At 47.9% G+C, this 26,389-nt stretch overlaps 1 protein-coding gene and 1 long non-coding RNA gene across 3 annotated transcripts in view; one reads left to right on the top strand and one right to left on the bottom strand.

Annotated features, from left to right (window-relative positions):
- The window catches only part of LOC128334679 (uncharacterized), a 173,595-nt gene that overhangs the window by 57,288 nt on the left and 89,918 nt on the right, over positions 1–26,389 (top strand). The window lies entirely within an intron of this gene.
- Positions 1–26,389, bottom strand: part of LOC128334678 (uncharacterized) — a 51,865-nt gene that overhangs the window by 23,363 nt on the left and 2,113 nt on the right. The window contains exons 2-3 of one of the 2 annotated variants that reach the window (XR_008311356.1): positions 22,071–22,412; positions 15,248–15,847 (exon numbers count right to left, since the gene is read on the bottom strand). Coding sequence is in view for 1 of the 2 variants with exons in the window: in XM_053271654.1 (XP_053127629.1) it covers positions 22,071–22,412 (342 nt within the window). In the remaining variant the exon portion in view is untranslated. Of the gene's footprint in view, positions 1–15,247; positions 15,848–22,070; positions 22,413–26,389 lie in introns of those variants that run through there. The other variant, XM_053271654.1, reaches the window with a different exon arrangement.

The following is a 26,389-nucleotide window of genomic DNA, read 5'->3' as shown; positions in this document are numbered from 1 at the left end:
ATCTTCTTAGTGCACGATTGGTGGGTTGCTCTGGACGTCAGCCTTTGGCTTATATATACTGCACAGTCTGTCGTCTTAAGCAAGATGCGCAAGATGTAGCAACTCAAAAGCATGTGGGTGCTGGTTGTGGCGCTGGGCTTTGTCTACTAAGCCCAGTGTCATTCCTGTTGCAGAACTGCTTAGGAACATAGGAAGCTGCCATATACTGAGTCAGACCATTGGTCTATGTAGCTCAGTATTGTCTTCACAGACTGGCAGCGGCTTCTCCCAAGGTTGCAGGAAGGAGTCTCTCTCAGCCCTATCTTGGAGATGCTGCCAGGGAGGGAACTTGGAACCTTCTGCTCTTCCCAGAGCGGCTCCATCCCCTGAGGGGAATATCTTCCAGTGCTCACACTTCTAGTCTCCCTTTCATATGCAACCAGGGCAGACCCTGCTTAGCTAAGGGGACGAGTCATGCTTGCTACCATAAGACCAGTTCTCCTCCTAGTTTCCGCCACCAGTGCCCGTGTCTTTGTGTAGAGCAGGGCAGTATGTGTTCATCTCACTGAGAAGGATAGGGGACCAGTGCTCTCTGTAACAGAGAATCCCAGATGTTGTTGATTACAACTCCCATCATCCCCAGCTGCAATGCCTTTTGACTGAGGGAATGATGGGAGTTGTAGTCAACAACATTTGGGAATCCCAGTTCTTGGGAACACAGTTCTCAACAACACATAATTTGGAAGTTTGTGTTGCTTCCAGGCCTACGCTTAGCTTTTCTTGATTCTGGTATGTATGCGCTACGTAAGCCATTGTTTTTTAAACGAAATCAAATGAAAACCAACAATGAAAACAAATGTGATTCGTTCCTTTATTTCATCTGGCACTCATTTTAGAATGAATGAAGTGTACCAAATGGGTCCCATAAGCTTGAACTAAAATAAGCGGTGGTGATTAGGTATATTATTAGACAGTAGGCTTAAAAAATATTCAAATTAGCTTGTACTTTTTTCTTCCCAAATTTCAGACCATGACTGTATTTTTGCATATGTTCGGAGAACATTTTTGATGACCCTGAAATCTATGAGACAGTTAGAGCATTGTTATAAAAACTCAAAAATGACTGTATATTATATACTCTCTCTCTCTCTCTCTCTCTCTCTCTCTCTCTCTCTCTCTCTCTCTGTGTGTGTGTGTGTGTGTGTGTGTGTGTGTGTGTGTATTCCCTGTTGAATAGCACTCTGTCTAGTAAGTGAATGGCAATTTTATGTTCTCGCTCTCCAAGTACAATCCCTGCAGAAAAATGATTTTTGGACAGCCATGGAAATAGTTTGGATGACCTACTGAAGAAATATATAAACCCATTAGGTTGTTTCTAAATGGCTGAGGCTTATAAAAATAAAGATTTCCCCCTACCCACTTATAAAAAGCTCTAGGGCATTTACAAAAAGGTCTTTCATAATCTCTCATCCTCCCCCGCCCCACATCACCCCACTTCTAAGTATGGGTTTCCTGGATGTGATCCATTCTTGCTCAGTTTGCTGCTACTGTTCTTAGATTTCTGGCCCGTGTATTTCCCGCCTGTAATTTTGCTTAATGGCTTATAACTTCTCATGCTCTCAAAAAAATTTTTTGCCGCTATATTAATTTTTTTTTTTAATGAAAGATCAACTAGAGTCTGGTAAAGGCATGGAAAAGGCTTGGATCAGTGCCCCTTGGTTTCCCAGCTTGGGTGGTAGCAAGCATGAATTGTTCCCTCGCTAAGCAGGGTCCCCCTTGGTTTGCATTTGGATGGGGGACTACATATGAGCACTGTCTGCTGTAAGATATTCCCATAGCTCAGTGATAGAGCATCCATTTGCATGCAAAATGTCCCAAGTTTAATCCTGGCATCGCCAGGTAGATGTGAAGGCTGTTTGGTGAAAATATATATGAGTTGCTGCTTTGGATCCTCGCAGATTGCGTTTAAGAGCATCTGGGAGATTGAGGCAAATTCTGGGAAACTCCCGGACAATCCTGGAGGGTTAGAAGAAACTCTAAATACTACTGATATTCACAGATCAAACATCTGCACAGGGCTTATGATAGTGATTTAAACGACAGCGAATAGGATGCAGGATTATGGGGCAAATGCTTTTGTCTCACTCTTTATGCCTTATGATCAGATAATGGCCAGTAAGGACTGGTATTTTTTGGTAATGTGAACCAGAGGGGTTTTCTCTAACACAAAGCAGTTCATTTGTCTCTTTGGTCTTTCCTCTTTCCTCTTGGATAAAATAGTGGTTTAATTAGTGGTTTGATTAGTAATAAACACATGGTGTGTACATGCGTGTCTGTATGTGTGTCTTGTCATAGTGGGTCATAATGGGAGGAATTATGGTCTAATTTGCATCTGTGAGACTGAGAATCCTTTGCTGCTTCTGGAATATTCCCACCAGAATCCATCATTGCGAAAGCCTGACGAAGGGGAGAGAAAGTGCCCAGGAGTGTAGTGAGATTTAGGTGGCCGGGGGACAGAGTTGAGCCAGGGAGCCTGATTCACGTGCCCCACGCCCCCTGCACTTGACATTGGATGCAAGGGGGTGGGGCAACCTAGACTGCCCACGCCTCCCCCTCCCCGTTCCCTTGAACTCACCAACGCCATTCGGTGGAAAGCGGGAGGGTGGCTTCCTCCACCGTGGCCAGCCACAGCGCTGGCTTGACAACGCGGAGCCAGGCTGGGCAAGGGGCCACTGGCGGCTGCCATCCTCTGCCGGGGGCACGATGGCGGATCAGGGCTGGGCAACACTTCCTCCGGCAGCTCCTGCATGGCAGCCAGGGGGTGGGAGGAGGAGGAGGAGGAAGGGCTGGGTGGAGGAGCAAGTGCCCCGTGCCCCATCTGCAGGACACCAGTGCTCAGTGTGGTAAGGGTGGGGACGACAGCAGGATGCACGCACCCCAAACCTTGTGGGCCCCCTGTGGGCCCCCTGACCCTCCGGGCTGGGGGACATTTGTCTCCCCTTGTCCAGTGGACGCTATGCCCATGAGGATGCCCCTGTTCAAAGAGACAGCCTGTGTTAATGATATCAAATTGGTTGCAGCAGGAGGTGTTTCACACCCGGCTTTTAGTTTGCATCTCCTCCGGAATGGAGGTATGTGCTCACATCTCAGCCAGATATACCCCAAAGTCCCTGCAAGCTATCAGGGAGCACTTCACAAATGATTTGGGTTTTCCATCACACGTTAGTGTAGTCTGATTTATATCCAGGGTTTTAAAAAATCCACTTTTCATGTTGGCTTTTGGGGGATGCTTCCTAGGTGTCTGTCTGGTTCTGCTCATCCTCTGCAATTCGCTGAAGAGATCCTTTGGAGGGTCTCGCCACTTGCCGAGGCATGCAGCTGCCTCCCTGATTAAGCCAGTCCCATTGAACTCACTGGGCTTACTCCCAAGTAAGTGGATATAGGGCTGCATTGCAGCCTTTCCCCCTTCCTGGAGAAAGCCCTGCAGACACCCATGGACGGAGGCATGTGGAAACAAGAGCAAGACTTTCTCTGTAGCAATGCCCGGGATGTGGAATTGGGGCATACTCCTCATGCAAGCATGGCCAATAGGGCTGTGACTGTAAATCCTAGAAGTATACCCATTGGCCGGGTTTTGTTGTCTTCCGTGAAAGTGAGGCAGATCAAGGTCCCTTATTAAAGCTTGAGATTGCCATCCAATCTTTGTAGGAGCTGCAGCAACTCTGTTTCAATGGCTTTCTGATGTCTCTTAAATGGAGAGCTTATCACCTTGTTTTCCATCTCAGCTTAATGTGGTATGAACCGAGTTGACCCTCCAGACGCCCTCTGTTAAGCGTGGGGCTGAATCCAGTGGTGTAAGAATAATCTTTGAAGAGGCTTGGCAGTGTACACGAATGCTCTCAGACTGAAGAGCCCTCCAGAACAGTGGCAGAAGAAGCGAGTGCTTTTTTGTCGCTAGGAAGCAGAGCACCATGGCTGGGGAGAAAGCAGGAAGGTTGTTTGTCTACCTGCTGAACACCCCAAATGAGGCCAAGTGATATTTGAAGCCAGGAGGTGAAAAATGTCTCCCCAGCACTTTTTTCCTGGGCAAACAGCGGTAACTATCCGGTTCTCCTTTTTCAAGTGACTTGCAGTCAGATTGTGGTAATTGGGTAACTGGCCCTGAATACCACCCGAATGGTAGCCTAAATCAGGCAACCCACTCCAGAGATTCTCCGACACCCAAGCAGCAGTTTATGACCCAGTGACCAGAGATGGCTTCAAAGGGGAGATGAGATTCCTGGCAGGAGATCAAGAAATGAGCAAGTAGCTGGTTGGTAAAACAGATATATCTTCCCTTGCTTAGCAGAGCTGGAAAGAACATAGGAAGCTGCCTTATACTGAGTCAGACCTTTGGTCCATCTAGCACAATATACACAGACTGGCAGCAGATTCTCCAAGGTTGCAGACAGGAATCTCTCTCAGCCCTGTCTTGCAGATGCCAGGGAGGGAACTTGGAACCTTCTGCATGCAAGCAGGCAGGTGTTCTTCCCAGAGCAGCCCCATCCCCTAAGGGGGAATATCTTACAGTATTCATACATGTACTCTCCCTTTCAAATGCAAACCAGGGCAGACCCTGCTTAGCAAAGGGCATACTTCATGCTTAGCAATTTTGAACATTGGAGAAGGCTTATCAGCTCTATGTTCTAGGCAGGGGTAGGCAGCCTTGGGCATTGAACTACAACTCCCATCATCCCTATACCCAACGCAGAGCTCTAGTATACATCATTATACTGAGGTTGCAATAAGCCTCTTAAGGTCAGATCTGTTCCATCACACTGGTGTTATGAATGGCTGGACAGTCCTTAATATTAAAATTATGTGTTGTGCCCTGCCTCACAACTCTACTTTCTGTCCTTCTAGCATTGTTTCCCCCTGCCCAGTTCCTTGTCTTAAAATGCTCTCTCTCTCTCTTTCTTTTACAAAAGAGAGAGAGAGAGAGAGAGAGAGAGAGAGAGATTAAGCTGCAGGACTCAGGCCAAAGATCATATGGATTTTTCAGAAAAACTGGGGAAGATGAAGCCAAAATTAGGGGTGACTTCTTACGAGAGTGTCTGTCTGGCAACTCACTGCTTTATGTAGCTGAACTGAGCCACACTTTCCTCTGTAAGTTTTATGATGCCCACTTAATAAAACATTGCTTAAAAAAAAAAAAGCAATGGTGGAGAGGATTGAATGCCAAAATCCATGAAACTATATTCCCCATAAAGAAGAAAAAAAGGGGGGTTTAATAAAACCCAACCCCACCCCCCATCCCCAGCAAAAAAACCCACAGACTCAATAGATTTGCACAAATTGATTTCAAATGTGCCAGCAGAACATTTGGGTTTCTTTATCAAGTCTGCAGCCGTTGCCAAGGTAACGGTGCTACTTTTAATGACAATAAAGGAAGCTTATAAAACTTGTGCATTTTCACCGGGGAAGAGACGGCTGGCCTCGCGCGGCATTACTTTCGCAGCACATGGTCCCTTTTGTTTGCAAGCTAGTCTGTCTGCTGCCTAATAGACAGCAGCAGTTGGCACAGACTAGCTGCCCATGTGTTGCTTTTGGAGCCCTACCTGCTTTCTCTAAAGGCAACAAATAAATTGCCGTGAGCAAGCCGCTTAGATCAACTGCGTCCGTGTGTGCATGAGTGAGTTTAACATAGTTCTCGGAGCTACGTGTGCAAGCCTTAATTGGCAAGAACATAAGAACAGCCCCTGTGCTGGATCAGGCCCAAGGCAGCCCATCTAGTCCAGCATCCTGTTTCCCACAGTGGCCCACCAGATGCCTTTGAGAAGCCCACAGGGAAGAGGTGAGGGTATGCCCGCACTCCTGCTGTTGCTCCCCCTGCAACTGGTATTGGGAGGCATCGTGCCTCCGAGGCTGGAGGTGGCCAATTGCCACCTGACCAGTAGCCATTGATAGGCCTGTCCGTGAATTTGTCCAAGCCCCTTTTGAAGCCATCCAAGTTGGTGGCCGTCACCACATCCCGTGACAGAGAATTCCATAGATGAATTATGTGCTGTGTGGGGAAAGTACTTCCTTTTCCCGGTGCTAAATGTCCTGGGAGTTTCATGGGGTGACTCTTGGTTCTAGTGTTGTGAGAGAGGGAGAAAGATTTCTCTCTGACCACTCTCTCTACTCCATGCATTAAGCCACTACCTAGAATAAGCTACTAGCAATGCAACTTGATCCTCAGGTTGAGGGTGAACAGCTGGTCTTGTGGCAGCGAGCATGAATTGCCCCTTTTGCTAAGTAGGGTTTGGCTTGGTTTGCATTTGGGTGGGTGACTATGTGGGAGCGCTGTCTGCTTTTCCTCCTACCTTGGCTTTTCCTCCTACCTTGGCTTTTCCTCCTACCTTGGTAAAATGCTGGGGATGGAATCTGGGTAGGATTCACTCATCCTACCCAGCTGCCGCCTCACGCATGGTCACGCTCCTTGTGTCCTAACTTAATGTTTGCAGACAGATGACTGAAAATCGGCAGCATGCCTGGCTGTCCTATCCAGACTGGGCACTCTGCCTACCCTGCTGATGGTCATGTGAACAAGCCTCGTATATGGCAGTTTCCTGTGAACCATTGATGAAATTTTGGGGGAAATTACCATTGGGATTTGTGGGCAGTTATTTTGATAATTGCTGTTGTAATCAAGTCCATCCACTTTGCTGCTGCTCGTCCTCCTCTTCTCTTCAACTTTTCCCAGCATTATGGACTTCTCAAGGGAGCTGGGTCTTCGCATAATGTGCTCGAAGTATGATAGTTTGAGCTTGGCCATTTGTGCCTTGAGTGCAAATTCTAGATTGATTTGTTCTATGATCTGTTTGTTTGTTTTCCTGGCTGTCCATGTTATCCACAAAAGTCTTCTCTAGTTCCAAAGTTCAAAAGCGTCAATGCTTTTTCTATCTTGCTTTTTCTATCTTGCTTCTTCAAAGTCCAGCTTTCGCATCCATAGAGTATCACAGGAAAAACCATTGTCTGAACAATTCTAATCTTTGTAGGTGTAGACATGACTCGATTACAACAGCAATGGATGCACTGCTGAGAGACCCTTAAAGGCCAAGTTGAAGACAAATCATCCTGGAGAGAATCTATTTATGTGGTTGCTAAGAGTTGACACTGACTTGATGGCAATCAATCAATCAATCAATCAATCAATGTTGGTGATTGAGTCTTGGTGGCTTGGATCCTTAGATTAGGTAAGATTAGTAGCCTGTTAGAAGCTATGCTCATAAAATACACATACTGTATTTTCCCGAATATAAGATGAGGGTTTCCCTCAGTTCTTGTTAAATATTGGGTGTGGTGGTGGTGGTGGGGAAGTAGCTTCGATTTGGAATAAATAAATAAAATAGTAAATAAAAAATGTGCATGATGTGCAGATCAGGCCACCTGGATTTGGGAAGCTTGCATATGGCCACCCTCTCTGTCACTCGGGTCGTAGAGCACTGCTTTTCCATGCAGGGGTTCTCGAGTTTCGTCTCTGGCAGCCTCTTCAGGTCTCGCAAAGACCCATCTCTGGGTCCGAAGCCCCGGAGAGCCGCCCAATGCAGACAATACTGAGCGGGAGGAATCCATGCTCTGACTCAGTAGAAGGCAGCTTCATATGTTCATAAGAATGACAGCATAATGGGCCACTTAGGCCCGTCTAGTAAAAACAAGCTGCTGGGCAGTGATCAGTCTCCTAGGAAATGTGTGTTCATGTATTCTCATCCCCGCCCCGCGCAGAAGGAGTGTGGAGCGCACACTACAGCTATTTCACTGGTAACGATGCTAGTTGCTTGTTAAGCCAAAGCCGTAGCGTTCGAAGGACGCCCGTTGTCAGGCTGGAGAGATTTCATCGGGAGTCTTTGTGCTGCAGGCGCGGCGGTGCTGATTGCACCGATTACCAAGCAGCGTTCAGCAGAATTACAAATTTAATTCACAAAAGGCGAGGGCAGGGAAATAGATCTTGTTTATACAAAACGGCCCGAATGTCGTTTAATTGCATGTGTTGCATTTCTGCAAGGTGAGTGAGCAAACGTTTTGGGAAAGTGGTCTTGAATCGGCTCTTGGCGCTCACAGGAGGCTTCCCCGGCTCCTCCAAGGAAATGACTGTGCTTATCAAAAGGGCCACGAGCGAGGCTGATTGTGGCGAGAATATTCTGCCTAGCAGGAATGAGATGAGCATGCTTGAGAGGGCTTGGGGTGAGTTTTGAATGGTGCTCCTGTGCTCAAGTGTGTTTAGCCCGATAGTTAACCCTGACCTGAGAAGTCTGGAGAGCAGGACCAAACAAGAGGTGTCATTGTGGATTGCTTCTGATAGAAGACCTCATACACCCCAGTATTTAGATCAGCTCTAAGCTACATCAGGATACTGTTGTGTGCAAGCCTCCAGTCCAGAAATTATACCCCATCTTGAGTTCAGGCTCATGAGGATGTTGTAATGACAAATATAAGTCCAAGAGAAAAACTTCTATAGAAAATAGTAGTTTATTTATATAGCTTCTAGTACAGCCTGTGAGGGCTGGTCTGTCTATTACGCAGATCTGGGCAGTTGCTTAGGGCACCAATTCTTAAGGGGCACATAAACAGTACCAGAATAGAGCACTGCCAGTTATTATTTCTCTCCCTCTAGTACTGTACCCCTGAAGTACTGCACAGTGGTGTGAGAATGTAATATTGCACCCTGCTGCCCCTGAAAGGCCTGGAAATTCTGCACCCGAAAATACAAAGCATCTTGGCTCATTGCATCTCAACCCTCAACAAACAGCTAGTCTCGTAAGCTGCACTCCCTTTCCTGACTATGAATTCCCTGGCTCAGCATTCATTTCCCCAAATAAATAGTCTGACTGGATTTCCAGATTAACAGCAGCATCCTATCTTCTCTGAAGTGTTAGAGCTTCCCCCCCGCCCAATAGACTGGGAACTCTTGCCCTTGGTCTCCTCAAACCAGCGAAGGCTAGTCATACTCTGGTCATCTACACAGGGTGGTCATTCATTCCAGTGGCACACCTAGGTAATTTTGGTGCCCGGACCGCACCCGCTGCGAGCCCCCCACCCCCCACGGGTTTTCCTGCCATGGCCGTGAGGCTGAACTGCCATTTCCCCCTCAATAATTCTAGCCACTGGGGGGTGGGAGTGAGCCAAGCAGGCCTCCCTGGCCTCCCCCTGTGGTGGTAGCGGGTAAAGTAGGAGTGGCCGCTGGGCCTGACCATCCGGCCCAGTGACCCCTGAGAACTGTGAGGAGCTCCAGCGTGCCTGCACAGTTGTAATAGAGCGTCATGATGGCACTGCCCGGCAGGGCCAGGCTGGGGGCACTGAGAGGGCAGTGGAATGTATGTGGGGAGGGTGCAGGGTTTTGAGCAGAATGAGTACTTAAGGGTGGGAGTATTTATTGCTGCCGAATGCGGCAGGGCACACCATGGATGGGGCACACCGGGCATAGGCCCTGTTGCCCTGTGGGCCAGTCTGAGCCTGCTGCTCAGCTCTCACACACACACACCCGCTAAATATCCTTTCCAAGGCCTTCATTGCAACCCTACCAAGTGCAAACATGTACCTGTTTTCTATTCTTACATTCTTGTGAGTTCACTTGCTGTTTATGCCCTCAAGAACCCACGTGTTAAAAATACTGTGTGTGACATGGGGTGTGTGTGTGTGTGTGTGTGTAGGTAGGGGGTGATGCTTAACTTGCAGCGAGGGAGGGGCCTCCAAAGGTCCAGGCGCCAGAATTACCTAGGTGCACCTCTGGGTGCCTCCAACCCAGTTTCTCTCCCCAGCCTTTTACTGAGGGTGGACAAAAAGCTGTCTTACCCAGCTCCCGCCTCCCACACGCTCACTCTCTCCTCCTTCTCCTTTGGTGTTTGGGTTTACCTGTTGGGTAACAGGAGCACTCCCGATTCTCCCAGCCTGGCTAGGGCCCCGCTTCTACCCAGATGAGGATTGCGGGAACAAGCCCGTTGTACTGCTGGGGAAACCCACTGCAATTCTATTTGTGTAACATGGTACACAGCAGCTGGTTCATGTTCTCAGGCAAGTTCTCATTTGTCCATCTTTCACCTTATTTTTTTTAAAGTGGAATTAAATACAAACATTTAATGGAAATGGCAAAAGCTGTTCCTTCGCTGAAAAAGCACCCTCATTTTCTCTGTCTTATTTCTGATCTCAAAGGCTTATGTTACAGTTGGACGGATCTCACCTCTGCACCTTTAACAGCAGCTATTTCTGGTTTAGAGGGGCGCTGAATAGGGATAGGATTTACTCAGAAAAGGCCACTCTCTTGATAATGAGAAGGTCAGCTTCAGCCTTCTGGCAAAGGGGTTTCATAGAATCCAGGTAAATTGGGTGCAGCCTTCTAGTGATTTTTGTGTTCTCCTTCTCTCCTGGACAGCTCACTCAAAGGTCCTGTCCTTTAGATACACTCTCTCTCTCTCTCTCTCTCTCTCTCTCTCTCTCTCTATATATATATATATAGATGTGTGTGTGTGTGTGTGTGTGTGTGTGTGTGTGTGTGTGTGTGTGAACATGTACATGTGGGGTGTGTGTGTGTGTGTGTGTGTGTGTGAGAGAGAGAGAGAGAGAGAGAGAGAGAGAGAGAGAGAGAGAGAGAGAATGATAATGATTGCATAAGAGAGAGAGAAAGGGCATAGTGAGAATGTTTTGTTTTCCATCATATCCTTACAGTTCTTCAGCAGCAAACCTCTGGAGGTGGAGATCTTTGTTGGGGGTTAGGATGGCAATCAGTATTCCCTGTAAGAGGTATTCCCAGATGTTGTTGACTACAGCTCCCAGCATCCCAGCTGCAATGGCCTTTCGCTGCACATTATGAGAACTGTAGTCTGCAACATCTGGGAATCCCTGTTAGGGTGAACACTGGTGGCTGTGAAGTGGGCCCTGTTTGTTCCATCCCCCCTTTTCAACCTTGCTACATGGCACCTGTTATTCCAGCCATTCTCAAACCTGGGCTCCTCAAATGTTGTTGGACTACAACTCCCATCATCCCTAGCCACAATGGCTGAATGACAATCTCCAGTCTCTGCTGGCTAATGTTACGGTGATGCTGTGCTCTGTGTGTCCAGGTGTTCTTACTGTTTGCCATTTTTAATCCTGGAAGCTACCTTGTGAAGATTTTGCTTTAAAAGACAGAATATAAATGGACGCAATCAACAGGAAAGGCCATCTCTGTGTCTGGGAAGGCTCTCCATGGACAAAGCTTTTTATTTTATTTTAAGAAATCTCTGCTTGCGCTGTCCTTTTTTAGCTGTTTCTGTAATGACAAAAGATCACTTTTCTTTTCATTTGCCAAGTACCACCAAGGGACTGCAAAGCAATCAAACTTTAACAGCCAATTAATCTCTCTAGATTATGTTTGTGTAGCACTTAACCAGTTTCGGTAAATTAGTTCCCCACAGACTGGGCTGCTACATTGATAGAAATGCTATTCCTAGCAAAGGCATTTGTTGACTCCCTTGTAAGAATGCCGGTATTGGGGGCATCATGGATAGATGGAAAGAAACTCTCCACCTTTCCAAAAAAGAGATTTTAGACCCAAACACATGATCCTCATCTGGGTCGGAAGAGTGCCCAGCCAGGGCAGGAGATCCAGCTTTGCTCCCAACCTGTGGTTGTGTGGATTCAAAAAGCAAGGTAGGAGAAGGGGAGAGTGATTAACTTCATTCACATGAGACATGGAACCAAGGGTCCAATGGACCTGTGGTTCTGTTCTCCCCTGTGTGCTTACCTGTCCACATTCAGACAAAATGGACAGGAGACTACAGAAAAGAGGGGGAACTGGCTGTGCAGGCTTCCTTCTGGCATGAAGGACAGCCTCAATAGCCAATCACAGAGAGAGGGAGGAGCTTCCTCCCTCAACTCCAGCTTCAGCCAGCCCAGCCTGAAGTTCCACATTTGGACGTACAGCAGGCAGCTGGAAACCTCAGATACGAGCAATGAAACTCACTACAACCTGAAGTTACAAACTGGAGTTTGGCAAGGGAAACTTTGGGTTACTTTTCAGACAGGACCGGGGTTTCATGCATTCACACGTACAGGTTTGTCAGCCTCTGGTTCCTTCAACTCCGGTTTTCTGTTACATGCGAATGTGGCCATTGTGTAGGAGGTGGGAGCTGGGTAGGATGGTTTTTCATCCTCCCTCCATAAAAGGCTGGAGACAGAATCTAGGTAGGATGTGCCCATCTGGCCCAGCTTCCACCTCCCACATGATCACTCTGCCTCCTCCTACTTTGATCTTTGATGTCTCGGGAACCACTTTGGTAACTTTTGTTGAAAAGTAGTATATAAATTTGTATTTGTATGTCCACATGATTGCTGATTAGGAGCACTCCCGGCTCTCCTATCTCTCCTGGTTGAGAGCTCCTCTGACCCTGATGAAGATAATATGAATGAACCTGCTGTTTGGAAAAGTCAGGAATGTTCAGGAAATTACTCTGATTGAGACCTTTCACCAAGTAAACATCCTGTCTCATTATCAAGATAGAGGGCAGGACAGGGTTTCAGCACCATGGAGAGCTCCCAATGAGAAAGTTGTTCCAAAGCCAAATGAGGTTTTAAATACCTCCAGGTTCAGACTGCCCCTCCCAAGATCTGCACCTCTTCCTAGAGATGAGAGAGATTAAAAGGAGGAGCCCTACTCTAGCACTGCTTCATCATGTCTCTCCCAGACCATTGGTAGCACTGTTCTGCAGGCTTAGAGGAGTGCGAGGTAGTTGGCATGGAAGAGGGCAGTTCATTGGAGGGCTCAGACTCAGTGAGTGCTGGATCCTGGATTTCTGGGTCTGGGGCTTTCCAGTTGCAAGCTCAAGATCTAGTCTGGTGTCAGGGCCTGGACCGGGACTTGTACTGGATCTTTTAGCCCGACTGCTCCTCCCTCCTCAGGGTTGGATGCCACACTGATGCTCAGGGTGGAGATCATGACAGCAAAAGTTTGACATGCAGTTTTGAAGACTTGTTGTGGCATCTCAAAGACTAACATAGGGGTTTGTAACCTGTGCTACTCCAGATGTTGCTGAATTTCAACTCCCATCACCAATCTTCAATAGATTATAGCTGGGGTGATGGGAGTTGTAGTTCAGCAACCTCTGGAGTGCCACAGGTTGCAAACCCCTGGACTAACAGTTTTCGGGTGGCATAACTTGCAAGGATTAAAGCCTACTGTGGAAGCATGAAATCTTGGTTGGTAATAGGTACATATGTACTTCATAATTTAGGGTAATATAAATGAGCACAGAGAAAATAAATGGAAACTAATGGCACCCAAAGACCAAAATCTGTAGGAGGTGACACTTGTGACCATCTGTAATCAACACTTTGCTTTTCACCAGAGTTTGAAATCCGGACTTCAAGTGGGTGTGCAAACCCTCAAGTGGGTGTGCAAAGAAGGTCACCCATTCCGTGTTTATGCAGATGTAGTTCTAAACCATTCTTAAAGCAAGCCATGGAAGGAAGGGGGAAACGGTGCAGGGGAAAGGAGAGGATGAGAGCACGAGACTCTGCAGCACCTTCTGGTGTCCTAACCAAGATTAGGAGTTCAGGAATGCAATATCTGCACTAGGCCATTGTGAGGTTTTCATTACCATTTGCAGTTGGCTCCCATCTCTACAGCTGATGAGAATTAACTTCAGCCTTTCTCTAAGTCACAACCCATCCCCATTTCCTTCTCAGTATAGTCATGTCATATGCCTGCCATGGTTTTCTAAAATGTAGTTAAGGGGGCTGTTACAGAGGGTGGGGAAACAGGCTCATAGCCAGCCGAAAAGCAGGGCGGGGGGGGGGAGGTTCTCTGTTCTCCATCAGTCCTAAGTGCAAGTAACATGGTTATATAAACCTTATTTGTAAAAGAAATGTATAGGGATAGTTCCCCTCTGGCTCTGTGATCTGTGGGGCAGCCAGACTCTTGACTGCCCCCTCCCCTGTAAATTTGAGCACTGATAACATTAGAAATAGGTTTGGACAAAGGAAGAATGGGTCAAAACATTGAGAAATGTGTTGAATGGGGATGGGTGGAGTCCTTGGAAAGTGTGACATAATTTACAGACAGTCCCCGAGATAGCATCGTGTTCTGAGCTCTGGGGAGCTCAGTGCTGGGAAGATGACAAGTACTTTTCTGCACTCTACGGAGTGCCCAGATAATTACTTTTCACCGGGGGCTCCAGTTCCTCTAGGGCTTGTGGTTTAAAAGTCAGGGATCCAGGTTTTCCAGAAGTGTTTGGTTTGGTTTCCTTTAATTTTCATTTCACTTGACAAAGGTGGATTGGGCTGGGGCTGTAGCTCAGTGATGGAGCACCTGCTCCGCATGCTGAGCATCCCATCCCAGGTTCAATCCTGAGCATCTCGAGATCAGGCTGGGAAAGACTAGCTGGGAACCTTGGTGAGCCGCTGCCAGTCAGAGTAGCCAATACTGAGCTAGATGGACCAATGCTCTGATTCAGTATGCAGCAGCTTCCTATGTTCCTAATAGCTGTTGTCATCTACCTTCCAGTTTTTAAGGGAGGAGAGCTGGTCTTGTGGTAGTGAATTGTCCCCTTTGCTAAGCAGGGTCCACCCTAGTTTGCATTTGGATGGGAGACTACATGTGAGCACTGTAAGACATTCCCATGAGGGGATGCTCTGGGAAGAGCATCTGAGGTTCCAAGTTCCCTCCCTGGCGGCATCTCCAAGATAGGGCTGAGAGAGACTCCTGCCAGCAGCACTGGAGAAGCCGCTGCCAGTCTGTGTAGACAATACTGAGCTAGATGGACCAGTGGTCTGACTCAGTATATGGCAGCTTCCTATGTTCCTGTGTCCCCTTTGCTAAGCAGGGTCCACCCTGGTTTCATATGAATGGGAGACCACACATGAGTACTGTAAGATATTCCTCTTAGGGGATGGGGTCGCTCTGGGAAGAGCATCTGAGGTTCCAAGTTCCCTCCCTGGCAGCATCTCCAAGATCAGGCTGAGAGAGACTCCTGCCAGCAGCACTGGAGAAGGCGCTGCCAGTCTGTGTTGACCAGGGATTCTCAACGTTGGGTCCCCAGATGTGATTGGACTTCAGCTCCCATAATCCCCAACTAAAGGCCACTAAGGCTGGGGATTATGGGAGTTGAAGTCCAATAACAGCTGGAGACCCAACGCTGAGAATCCCTGGTGTAGACGATACTAAGCTAGATGGACTGAGGGTCTGACCCAGTATATGGCAGCTTCCTATGTTAAAAGCTCTTTCCTATCTTGCTACATTGGTACTCTCAGCTTACCATCACAAGGTGAATGAAGATTCTCATACTAAGATTTGGAATTTTCATATTTATTTGCATAATTTACTCTATTTATTTAGGATCAATAATTGCCTTAACCCCTCCAACTTCCCTCCACACTTCCTTTGTTCCTGTTTTTGTTTCTTACCTCACTTTTTTATTGTGACTGTTCGTTAGAATATGGAAAAACCTAAATAAAACTGTTTTTTTTTAAAAAAAAATTCACTTTTTGCTTTGTCTTCGGAATGACCTCACGTAATAGAATTTGGCTTTTCATTATTGGAATTTCCTTCTCTCCAAATCTCATCTCCCACCCCCCTCTGGGTTTGGAGATAATAAGCAGTGTGGAGGCTGTTTTAAAAATAAAACCCCCACATTCAATGAGGTGGGGAGCGATGACAGAATTCCTTCCTGCTCTTTAATGGCTGTCAGGCCTGGGTGTGATTCCAAAGACTCGATCTGCTTAATATCAGCATTTTGCAAGAAATTCAGGCAGGCGCACACATGGGATTTCCACACTCTTCTCTCTATAATTAAGCCACATCCAAGCGGCTGGGTACGGTGCAAGATTCACGAGGTGGCTCCTTCCTCTGGCTCACGCAATGCATCTCTGCAGGGCCCTTTAGCATGGAAGGAGGGAACCAAGAAAGGAAAACTCATGAGAGCCGTACCTAATTCAGAGACTGACCGTTTAGAGTTATCTAGTGCCTTTGCTTTGAAGGACTGAGTCTGGGATGTATTGAAGATGGCAGGTTTAGCAATGGTTTTTAAGAAGGTTTAAAAAAAAATTTAAGGGAGGGAATCACAGCTTGTCGTAGAGTGGGGCTCCCAACCAAAGGCACTCTAACCCCTGGACCTTGGGGACCTGCTCCCAAGTGTCACCATCCAGGAGACCGGCTACTCGAGTTCAGTCACTGGCTCACATCCACACTGTTACTCATAAGCAGTCTTCTCTAAATTAATGGGACAAGTTTACTTGTCCCTTTAATTTCAATGGGGGTACTCAATGCTAATGTTCTGAAGCCTGTCTGTCAAGCTCAGGGGAGGGGCACACTGAGCTTCAACCCCATAGTCAGCCAATCAGGAGCAGAGGAGGAGGGTCCTCCCTCTCCTCCCTCCCCTCTTAGAGGCGCTCTTACCCCTGGACTTCTGGGGAGCCCCCCAAATCCTCTTTAATCTGTCCCAGGTGGTATTGTCCCCTGGCTGAGCGTGATGATGCTTAATTTGCAAAGGGGAGGGGCCCTTCAAAGGAGAGGAGAGCTGGTCTTGTGGTAGCAAGCATGACTTGTCCCCTTAGCTAAGCAGGGTCTGCCCTGGTTGCATATGAATGGGGGACTTGATGTGTGAGTGCCTTAAGATATTCCCCTCAGGGAATGGAACCGCTCTGGGAAGAGCAGAAGGTTTCAAGTTCCCTCCTTGGCTTCTCCAGGATAGGACAAGTTGTGGGTTTTTTTTAATAGGACATGATTTTTTTATTGAACCAACAAACTACCAAAGCATACAGTACATTGCCAAAGCACAATTATATACAAAGTAGTTGTTTGGGCTGAGAGAGATTCCTGCCTGCAACCTTGGAGCAGCCACTGCCAGTCTGTGAAGACAATACTGAGCTAGACGGACCAATGGTCTGACTCAGTATATGGCAGCTTCCTATGTTCCTATGTTAAAGGCCTTTAGGTCCAGGTTCCAAAATTACCTAGGTGCACCTCTGCCTCCACTCCAAAATGGGCAAGTAGTCTACACTGTCACTCTGATTGGAAGTAGGGCTGCTGCTCTCCTGTCTCATGGGAAGGGAAGAACCCCCATTATTGATGTGGTGGCAAATACTGATGGATAGGCATCATAAAAAGACACAGCCAACCACCATCTTAATGCGAACCCAGGGCCCATGTGGATTTATCTGGGAAGGTGGAGGCTGCTGTCATGGCTTTGATGTGTGGTTAAGACCGATGGCGTCAACCTGATCCTAGTTTACACTTCCTGTGTTACTGGAGATCAAAGGCTGGAGATCCGAGCCAGGGCGCTTGGGATTTTGCATGCGTAATGCAATTCCTCTTCACAGCTTGACTTAGCAACATGGTGCTTTTTCCTCCTCTTCCTTGAGGCAATGCACATTTGGAAGAGCTACCTGTTACTCAGGCCTGGATGGTGACCGATTTGTTTCACTGTGTTTGTGGGGACGCAAGGCAGGCGGGGTGAAGGGTGGGGGATCCTGTTAACGACCCACACGTGTTTACAGCATGATCCCATCTTCAAGCTACACTTGTTGGGTGTGACTGGGTTGTGGTGAAATCCACCAGCCGAGGGAAATGATGTGGCAGCAAAATTTTCGGTCAACACACTTTCTTCTTTATAGCCCAAGACCACCAGCATCCGAAAGCAAAAGAGACCATGATATGGTTGCATGCAATGACCTGGTTGTCCAGCAGGAGGCTCTGGTGCCAGTGGAAACCCTCATGCCAGGAGGATACCATCAATGCAAGCGGGGGGGGGGGGAATGGGGGGAGTTTGGGGCATGGATGGGATTAGAGGGAAGGAGCAGCACTTCTGTGCTCACTCAGGAGCACTTCGTTCTTTGCCCTTGCACTAGCACCATGCTCTTCATTGCAAGGCCTGTGGCAACTCCCATCAAGGTTGATGGCATAGCGTAGTGGTTAGAGTGCTGGACTAGGACTGGGAAGACCCGAGTTCGAATCCCCATTCAACCATGAAACTCACTGGGTGACTCTGGGCCAGTCATGTATCTCTCAGCCTAACCTACCTCACAGGGTTGTTGTGAGGATAAACATAACCATGTACACCGCTCTGAGCTCCTCGGAGGAAAAGCGGGATATGAATGTAAAAATAGAAATAAGTAAATAAATAATAAAATGAGAAGTTTTTTGAGCCTGTGTGAAGCGTCCAGCCAGGATCCAAGAAGTGTGTGTGCTCCCAAGAACCAGTCATGTGTCGGCAAAATTCAAGGTAGGAGGATGGGGGAAGTGATGGGGTACTAGCTGCAGTCTGGGCAAGAGCGTGCGGGATGTGATTTCCTCCACCCTCGATACCATGCAGGGTAAACTATGTCGGTTGGTTGCGGCTAGCACAGCATCACGTCTCCCTACCACCACCTCGATTTTCATGGGCACACAACTGGTTCTCGAGAACATGCGTGGATCTGGTATCCTGGCAAGATGTTCCTCCTATCCAGCTTTCGGTTGTGTGAATGCACCTGGTGTCTAACGAGGCAGGTTTGCGTTATTGCACGGGTCCCCTGTAACTGTCCTGACAAAAGTGCTTGTCCGTTGAGAGAGGTGGATTACCGCTTCTCCTCCTCCAGGGGAACACAGCACTTGTTCCACTTTGCAGAGAGAGATCTCTTGTTGGCTCCCAAGTATACCCTTGCTTAAGTACATCAATCTAGGCCTGAAAGACCAGGCAGCCTCAGCTGGTGTTCAGTTGGCAAGCTCCTTCTCTGCCATTCATGGTGGCAGAGTTCACTCCATGCACAAGGCATGGATTGAATTTGCCTTGCTGGTGCCACTACTTCAGAAATGCTAGCGAGTCTCTCTCCCTCCCTCCCTCCCTCTCCCCCGCCCCCCGTGGCACTTAAAATAAACCACAACTTTATTATATAGCAGATGTAGCAAGCTGCTAGGCCAGTGTGGAGGGAAACAAAAATAATCACTAAACCAAATGGGCTGGTGTGGATGCCCAGCCGAAATGTCTGGTGGGACACCTCTCCAGAACCTGATGTTAATCAGGCTTCAACCAGCATAAAGGGAGGTCATTGTGGGTCGAGATGTTACCATCACTACCTCTCTGCTAACTGAGCAAAGAGGTACCTTTTTAAAAGTGTTGATTCTCTTTATTTAGCAGGAGGAGAGCAACTGGCCCTCTCCACCCCCAGCACACCATCCCTCCAGTGGCTGTGGCTGGTGTCATCTTACATTTCTTTTTTTGATTGTGAGCCCTTTGGGCACAGGGAGCCATTTCATTTATTTCATTTTATTTCTGTGTAAACCGCCGTGGGAGCTTTTTGTTGAGAAGCGGTATATAAATATTCGTCGTAAGAAGCGGTATATAAATATTCGTCATATGTATGCCCCCCCGCAACCATCTCTTTATTTCTCTTCCTCCTGGTTCATAGCCCTCTTGCAGACTATGCTCTGACGGTGCAGATGCATGCTGGAAATGGTTGGCATTTCCGCAACCTGAACGAGCACCTAAGATGTTGGGTAATGAAGAGATCGCTCAATGTGTCCCTTGCCAAACTTTGTGACAGAGTGCACACGGTTCCGGAACCCCTGTGCTCCCCAGAGGATCAGCGTCATACGATAATTGGAAACGTCGGCAGATTCTATGCATTTGGGACACTTGTGTTTGGAAGGACATTTGAGTAAGGTGGTTTTTCTTCCTACCTCATTCCGAAGCTGGGGGTGGAATCTGGGCAGGGTATGCTAGTCCTACGCAGCTGGGGCTTGTAGAATCCGGAGGGGAGAGTTGTGGTATACAAGGACAAGGCAGGGGAGTGGAATCAGGAATAGCAATGGTTTAATGAAATAGATAGGCTGTACATACAGAGAGGCCAGTGCAGACTGTTTTTCTGTGCTCTTGCTGCTGGCTGTTTTTCTTAGCCCCGCCTCTAACCCAGGACTAGAATACAAGTAACTGAAGCATCATTCAAAAGCTGGCCCGGATCAAGGAACGGATTAACCAAAAACACCACAGGGCTTAGCTCACGATCAAGCTCCTCGCCTCCCACCTTGTCTTTAACAGACACACGATCGAAAACCGGGAGCGCGCACAGCTCCCGACTTAAGGTAGGAGGCTTCTCCTACCCTAAGGTCGATTGTGTGGGCTGCCACCGTGAGTGACTCCAACACTGCAGACGCCGGTTGAGCCTATCCCTGCAGGCTTTTCACCTCTGTGCGGCTGGGGGCTTGGAACTGCGTCATGCGATCATCTCCTGACCTACATTCTCGCTCGCGTCTCCACACCCTCCGCCGTGGCACAGTTAGGGGAACCGATTAGGAATGTGTCCGTCTGGCAGACTTGGCAGTTCCAAACGGGCTTCCACAGCCTTAGCTTCCACAGCGTATTGTTTCCACTCGCCCGCTCTAATCAAATCCAGCCCTTCTCTCGGTTTCAGGAGCCCACACTGCCTTTGCATGCCAAATGGCTGCAAGGTTCAGGAGGCAAGGGCCTGGTGGTGCCGAATGGAGTTGGAATCATTCAACGTATTTGGGTTGTTGTTAACGAAGCTCCCCGCTCCCCTCCCCCCTCCCACCGCCCGCATATCCGATGCCATCTGTCCAGTTATTGACAGCCTTGCTGGGATGGGGGTGGGGAGGGGGCGAAAAAAGTTCTGGAGAGAATTGGCAGTCGCCCAGCTCGCCTGCCTTTGGCTTTGGGGTGCTTCTATAGCAGATGTTGTGCCACATGCCCAGTGCGGCTGCAAAAAGTTGACATGCACTCAGATGCATTTTGCGTCTTGTTAATTTTCTTTTCTTTTCTTTTTTTAAGGCACAAAGGATGGCCTCCCTTTTCCACTAGGCAGGATTTGAAAGTATGTGTATGTGGGGGGGGGAGGGAGGGAGGGAGGGAGAGCAAGCGAGCGAGCGCCTGCCTCTTTGGCCAATATGACCTAGCAGCAGTAGTAGCAGTTGTTGTTGTTGTTACATTTATATCCCGCTCTTCCTCCAAGGAGCCCAGAGCGGTGTACTACATACTTGAGTTTCTCTTTCACAACAACCCTGTGAAGTAGGCCAGGCTGAGAGAGAAGTGACTGGCCCAGAGTCACCCAGCTAGTGTCATGGCTGAGTGGGGATTTGAACTCTGGTCTCCCTGGTCCTAGTCCAGCACTCTAACCACTACACCACGCTGGCTCCACAGTACTTCCAGTGACTGTTGCTGGTGTGTGTCTTATGTTTCTTTTTAGAATGTGAGCCCTTTGGGGACCGGGATCCATCTTATTTGTTTGTTATTTCTCTTTGTAAACTGCTCTGAGCCTAATAATAATAATAATAATAATAATAATAATAATAATAAATATACCGCCCAATAATAATAAATAATATACCGAAGACTCTGGGCGGTGTACGAGAACATGCAAAGCAAGACAACATTAAAATTACATTCTAAATTAAGAATTAAAGTAACCAACAAAAAAGAAAAAAACCAAATAGGTAAACTACAGGGCAAAAGCCTGGTGAAAAAGAAAAGTCTTCAATAGAGATTTAAAAATCAGGAAGGAAGGGGCTAGACGAATCTGAAGGGGAAGGGAGTTCCAGAGAAGTGGGGCAGCATGTCCATTCACATGATCATGCATGCCTGGGCTATTCATGATCATGAGAATGGGGCACCACTTACTCTGCTTAGCAGCAGCTATCTGAGCCCTCGGTGGCTGGGGGAACAGTCTTTAGATCCTTAGGCAAAGCGCTAGAGATTGGATCAGCCCTTGGAGTGCAGCATAGGGCCATCCTAAGCCTTTCTCCTTATGCCATGATGTCACTGAAAATGTCCCCCCAACCTCCATTAAGTTGTCTGTTAGTACCAGTTGCAGGGGAGCCACAGCAGGACAGAGGGCATGCCCTCAGCTCTTGCCTGTGGGCTTCCCAAAGGTATCTGGTGGGCCACTGTGTGAAACAGGATGCTGGACTAGATGGGCCTTCTTGGGCCTGATCCGTTATGTTCATGTCTCATCTGCACCTGAATCTGATTTGGGCCTGGGAGAGCTCGCCCCGCACTCCCTGCAAATGGGTCTCCACCCTCCTTCCCTCCTGCGGACCTCCCTTCCCATGTCCCCATGTCTTGAGAAATCCAACCATCCGTTTCAGCGCTCCTCCTGTATCCATCACTCACCCGTCTTGCTTTGAATCTGATGATATCCACACATCCCCCAAAGAGCTAGAAAATTATTTCGTGTGCATTTTGTGCGTGTGTGCCTTCTTGTATTATTCCCTCCTACACAACATAATCCCAAAGAGACATGGTTCATTCTGGATTTGTATAAATCAAGTAAGGTGTGAAGGAGTTCCATTGAGCAGCCAGTGCATTGCGGCTCCAAGATTTCCGAGTGCAATCTCTTCCCTTTGGTCCTTCTGTCTGTCAGGCTCCGCTGGCTGTCAATGAAATAGCACGGTGGAATTATCATCCGTCTGCAGCAACCCCTGTTTCTGCTGATAGGAGAAAGGATTTCCCCCCCTGTAGCAATAATAATGAAAAAAGGAGATGAGAAAGACGTAAATTCAAACATGCAACATACAACAGCCCATATATCTCAGTACAACAGCCTACATACATTTTCTGTTTCAACAGGAATTTAGCAATACAAAATGGATAACAGGATTATCTTGCATATGGGTTGAGGGATGGAGCTTCGTTTAGACAAATAGCCTCCTTCCCAAGGAGGTTTCTTTGCTAGATGAAATTTTGTGGCGTAGAACGTTTGTCCTCTTTAAAGAATCACAGGGTTGGTGGCATCAGAAGCATGAGAAGCAAGATGTTGGTGAAAAGGACTTGTAGCATTTTTTAAAAAATGTTAGCATTTGAAAACCGTGTCTTCGGGCCAAATGCATTTATGCCAGTGCTGGCCCATGAGTAATGGAATCAGGAATTCCAAGGGTAACAGAATCAGGCATGTTACCACTTTTTCAGTGTTTGTAGCCATAAGCAAATCTTCAAGTCGATTTTATATATACACATTGGCAAAAGACCATCTCCTAATTTTAGGCCAATTTTTTACAGAACCCTAAAATATTATAGATGGTGTCCGAAACGTGCAAAAAGCATGAAGTAACTTCATCTCCTTTCCAAGGATTTCCTCTCCTTCCCAGAATTTCCCACAAATTCTGATTCTGTTATCGATGTATTTTGCGCATTTCAGACACTAAAACATTTAAGGATTTTGTAAAAAATATGGCCTTATAATAGGAGACATTCTCTTGCCAGTGGGCATAGATATGATTGTCTTGAACATTTGCTTTTGGCTACAGTCATTTAAAAAGGTGGTAACGTGCCTGATTCCGTTACTCTTGGAATCGCCCCCATTTAGCTGCCCGAGACAGAGCATGACATGGTGCCCCTCCCCCTTTCCCTTTTTGAAACCACACCCCCTATTCCTTCCTTCACTCCAACAGTCTCCCCCTTTCTTGCTTTTCTGTAGGGACAGGAAGAAGGAAGTTGTGTGTGATGTCGTTTTGCCTTCTTGCCAGTCAACCCATCTCTCATGCCATTTCCCCATGGTGTCACCACCATGTGTGCGTGCGCCGCCAGCGACAAGCACGCGCACGCCGCGACGCGCGCATGCGTGCTTCTATTACAGCTTCTTCCGGGCAATGACGGGGGCAGGGGTGGCAGGGAGGAACGCTGCCGCCTCGAAAACTTCAATTTTAAATGCAGTGCTGGAGGGGGAAGAGCGGCGGGAGGGGGAAGTTCTACCCCCCTGCCCTTAAAGGTAGACCCCCCCTCAGTGCCGGACCCCCGGACATGTCCGTTTCTGAACCGGTTCAGAGGCCTCCAGCATGGCCTCCGAACCGGTTCGTGCACATCCCTAGTGTGTACTAATGCAGCTGTGTAGGGGGAGCAGGGATTCTGATTTGATGGGGGAGGTAGCGAGGGAAGTGGAGTATTTGATCCTTTGCCCTCTGCTCCCTCCCTCCCTTCTTTTTATAGAGGGGTAAAAGGTAAAGTGTGCCGTCGAGTTGGTGTCGACTCCTGGTGGCCACAGAGCCCTGTGGCTGCCTTTGGAAGAATACAGGAGGGGTTTACTGTTGCCTCCTCCTGCGCAGTCTGAGATGATGCCTTTCAGCATCTTCCTATATCGCTGCTGCCTAATAGAGGTGTTTCCCATTGTCTGGGAAACATGCCAGCAGTTATTCGAACCGGCAACCTCTGGCTTGCTAGTCAAGTCATTGCCCCGCTGTGCCATTGGAGGGGAGTTGAACCCTATTTATTTTCTCATCCCTATTTGGTTTAGTTTAACCTCACTTTTTAAAACAATGGTACTGTGTCACTCCTTTATCTGCAGTTTTCCTTGTTTGACCATTGCTGATTTTAGTTCTGAATTAAGTGTTTTGAAATGAATATTGCTTCCCCACTGTTTTGTTGTGAACTGATTGGACACCCATTGAGAGCCAGTGCAGTGTAGTGGCTAAGGTTTTGGACTTTGACTAGGGTAGGGTAGGCAGCCTTGTCTCTCCAGATGTTGTTGAACTACAACTCCCAATAAATTGTGGCTGGGGGTGATGGGATTGGTAGTTCAGCAACCGCTGGAGACACAAGGTTGCTTACCTCTGATCTAGAAGACCTATGTAAGCTGAGATAGTGAGAACCAAGATTGCCTACCCCTGGACTAGAGTCTCTCGGGTTCCAATCCCCACTTGGCCATGAAGCTCACTGGTGGTTCTGGGGCAGGCTCTTTCTCTCAGTCTACCTTATAGACTTGTCAAGATAGTGGGAAGAAGAACTGGGTGCTCTGCCTTGAGGAAGGGCAGGATATGCATGCAATACATAAAATAACTATGGCACAAAAGCAGTGTACAAATGGTAAATAATGTCTAATAAATAGTCATATATTTCTTTGAGCCCTTGTGCCTTATGATCCTAATGGATGCATAAATGGAGCCTCTGTGGGTGAAAGGGAGGTACCAATAAACTTGGGGCAGATATGTTGGTTTCACCAAAAATCTAGAGGGGGAGAAACCCCAACTCCAATGCAACTCAATGGAGCAGAATGTTTGCAGACTCAGAGGTCAGTTACATAGGAACATAGGAAGCTGCCATATACTGAGTCAGACCATAGGTCCATCTAGCTCAGTATTGCCTACACAGACTGGCAGCGGCTTCTCCAAGGTTACAGGCTGGAGTCTCCCTCAGCCCTGTCTTGGCTGATGCCAGGGAAGGAACTTGGACCCTAGATGCTCTTCCCAGAGTGGCTCCAGCCCCTAAGGGGAATATCTTACAATGCTCACACTTCTAGTCTCCCTTTCATATGCAACCAGGGTAGACCCTGCTTAGCTAAGGGGACAAGTCATGCTTGCTTCCACAAGACCAGCTCTCTTCCTGACAACCAGGTGAGAAGAGCTAATAGAACTCAGCAACAAGGAGGGCTTGAACAAAAAGAGTGGGAAATTTCTCAGCTCAAAGTATACTCCCTCAGGTCAGTCACAGCAGAATGAAAAAAGAGCTGGGAATGAGCACCAGTGGACCCCACCTCACAAGAAACCCAGGAAACAGGGGGCGGGGAATAAGATTTCCATAATGCTCAAGTTACAGCAGGGACTCCTGTTTTTGATGCTGCTGCCTTCCCCCCCCCCACTATGGTCACCCACAGGCTCAGGTAACACATTGCATACCTGGGATATACGACAATGTTTGGTTTCAGGCAGTGATGTGGTTGCAAATTCAGAAGTGCAGGTGCTTTGCTCTCCATGACAGCCCCCATAGCCACGCCCACCCCAATGGCCACACCCTTCACTTGGATAGATGCACTCCTGACAAAAAGTCAAGGATCTTAGGGAATGCACTCGGATGACTGACAGGGAATGCCTGCTGGAATACACTGGTTCCTTCCAGAAGGCCACGGAAGGCCCTCTTGTTGCTCCCCCAGCGATTGGCATTCGGCGGTTGCCCCCGAACATGGGGGGTGTCATGCCTAACAGCTATTCCCCCACGATTCTAACTCATCTCCTTTTAAGGCCGTATAAGCTAGTGGCCATCAGCACATTCTGTGGCAGCAAATTCCACACGTGGATTAGGAATGGTGTGAAGCCGGGCTTTCCCCCACCTGTCCAGAATCTCCTTCCAGTCCATTTCATGGGGTGACCTCTGCGTGCCAGAAATGCAGGAGAGGAAGGCCACCTCATCTCTGCTCCAACCGGGGCGTAGTTTTATAAACCAGCACTCTAACCACTGCACCACCCGGATTCTTTTCTAGTCATAAATGAAAGCACAGCTTTAAGAGACGGTGTGTTTGGTGTGGGGTGGGTGGGGGGATGTATGCTTCCTTTTGTGGGAGGGGGCCCTTCAGATGTTTGTTTATCAAATCTGTAAGACCGCCCCAAACTTCCGTTTCTGGGCGATTTACAACCATTTTGCACATATGCTTGGTAAAGAACAGGGGGTGGGGGAGCAGACTTACTGATAGATGAAGGAAAGAAATGGAACATAGGGGAACTGCC

Source organism: Hemicordylus capensis, chromosome 10 (genome assembly GCF_027244095.1).
Source record: "Hemicordylus capensis ecotype Gifberg chromosome 10, rHemCap1.1.pri, whole genome shotgun sequence".
NCBI lineage: Eukaryota > Metazoa > Chordata > Lepidosauria > Squamata > Cordylidae > Hemicordylus > Hemicordylus capensis.
This window is presented reverse-complemented; position numbering and strand designations above follow the sequence as displayed.